This window comes from Ostrinia furnacalis, unplaced genomic scaffold, assembly GCF_004193835.3.
Source record: "Ostrinia furnacalis isolate ACB-3 unplaced genomic scaffold, ASM419383v2 OfSCF6657, whole genome shotgun sequence".
Lineage (NCBI taxonomy): Eukaryota > Metazoa > Arthropoda > Insecta > Lepidoptera > Crambidae > Ostrinia > Ostrinia furnacalis.
In genome coordinates, this window is record NW_021136896.1 from 22,060 (window position 1) to 24,105 (window position 2,046).

General features: G+C 34.8%; 1 protein-coding gene across 1 annotated transcript; it reads right to left on the bottom strand.

Moving 5' to 3' along the window:
• Positions 1 to 746: 746 nt before the first annotated feature.
• Positions 747 to 1,762, bottom strand: LOC114362618 (uncharacterized). Its single transcript, XM_028318086.1, has 3 exons — positions 1,738 to 1,762; positions 1,514 to 1,664; positions 747 to 1,184 (listed from the first exon to the last, which is right to left on the bottom strand). Exons 2-3 carry the CDS (start codon positions 1,649 to 1,651, stop codon positions 747 to 749), a joined length of 576 nt encoding a protein of 191 aa, XP_028173887.1. The 5' UTR covers positions 1,652 to 1,664; positions 1,738 to 1,762.
• Positions 1,763 to 2,046: the final 284 nt, after the last annotated feature.

Consider the following 2,046-nt stretch of genomic DNA (forward strand, 5'->3'; position numbering starts at 1 on the left):
GGCCTGTTCATCTCCGCGAGTTTACATCGAAAACAAAACACGCACGATGGCCCACCTACAGGATACTATTCGACAAGGCCTCACATACGAGCGAACATTGACTCACGCACGCGTATTCTTGTGTATGATGGAAGAAAATACTAAATACTGTGCAGTATTTAACTGCCTAAATAATAATAAAAACACAGAATGTACTTTTTTAAGTTGCCTCAAGACACTGAGAGGTAAATAAGTAGTTAATATTATTCATGATAATTCATGCTAAATCATGTATTTCCTCCGCCATTTTCCGCAGTTTGGCACCTCACGTCACATCATTTTACCGAAGTCAGCCTTAAAGCTTCGGCGCAGTGCCGATCACTGAAGTTTGTCAACAAAATGGTGCTTGACTCTTGAGACAGGCTAAATTACACCATATTGTTAATGGCATTGAGCATAATTTTTTTTAAATACCTTCGCGAAGTAAAACTTCTGTACGTAGTACTTATTATTATTCTGTGATGAAACGATCAATATGAAAACAAAAGAACAATCAAATCTGAATCAAAGTCGATCTTATGTACTCGTAATTAGACATGTAGATATATGTTTTTGGTACGAGTATTAGACATGGATAGCATAGCAAAGTCGCATTATAGAGTTAAATTGGACGTTATTTTTTTTTCAACTTTTTTAAAATGTTTGTAACTTTTCTTGCAAAAATCACTGAATGGATTTTGATGAAATTTTACAGTATTACCTATTGTTTATATATATATGAAATTGACCGAATCGACTAAATNGCGGCCCAGAGACTTAACTCCACTTTCATTAAAACAAAATGTTTTGATATGGTATATCTCATTGGGCTGAGCACTCTTAAAAGTGTACCATACTAAAGTTTGAGGTAAAGTCGCCGTCCCAATGAAATCTTTTATCTTATCAGAATCGGCTAATACATTTGAATTACTAACACCAATAGAAAAAGAGCCGATTTTCCTATGACACACAAAGAGATTTACTAAGTAATTATACCCGGGGCATATTGAGGTTGAATAGAAGAACCAAAGATCAGGTTCATTTCTTGTGTAGGTCCCTCCAATATCATAATCACAGCTATGTTTTAATTTTTGTGTCAAATCGAAAATACATAGTCTTTTAGCTTCTTCGGACTGGCATCTGTGAAGGCATGACACAGAACCGGGCTGAAAACAAACAAAAATTACAATTTTATAAACAATTAGTATAAACTCTATACGAATTTTGGGAAATTACTATGTTCTGAAGTTCTAATCAAGCTTCTCATCTGTTGCATTATAATATTATAAGGACCACGTATTTCCGGCTCCATCTATCTCATCCGTTTACTTAATATCGTTAACTGGAGATGCTTTCATAGGGGGCTAGGGGGGGGTGTTTCACAAAGCAGTTGGGTGCAGAATCGAGTTGGACGGAGCGGCTGATAAAGCAAGATAAAAAAAGCTGGCAATTTGGAATCTAATCAATACTAAGGACTATGTAATGGAGTAGGTACCTCAGAAATGAAAGAAGCGTCTGCATCGGAGTCATTGTTTCGATTCAGACGCACGTCCCTTACATTTGGAGCATCTCTATGATTTTCTTCGTCCATTTCGGGTTGAATAACTTCCGCTTCATCCACTATCATAAACATAGCTAATGTTATCCTGTAAAAAATAAAGTATGTGACAAACCTTTATCATTTCGTAGTGTAATCACGTAGGTAACATAGAAACATACAAAAAAAGTAGAAGTGAAGTTATTAAGGTATTAGGACTTATTTTTCTGTCTATAAATCTTTCTAAGGTGTTTTGAGCTGACTGTATTACCGGTAACTATAGATAAACATTAATGACGATGATTCATTTTTCTATTTCTATTGCACCATCATGTTGCAATTTTATTATTAAACAAAAGTCCTGGTTGGTTTCTTTTTTGCGATATTGAAAATGAAATTATTTGCAAAATTGGTAGATAAAGAAATATAGGAATTAAATGAAAAACAGGAATGCTACACACAATAGCAAACTCTCACCTCGAATGAATTGA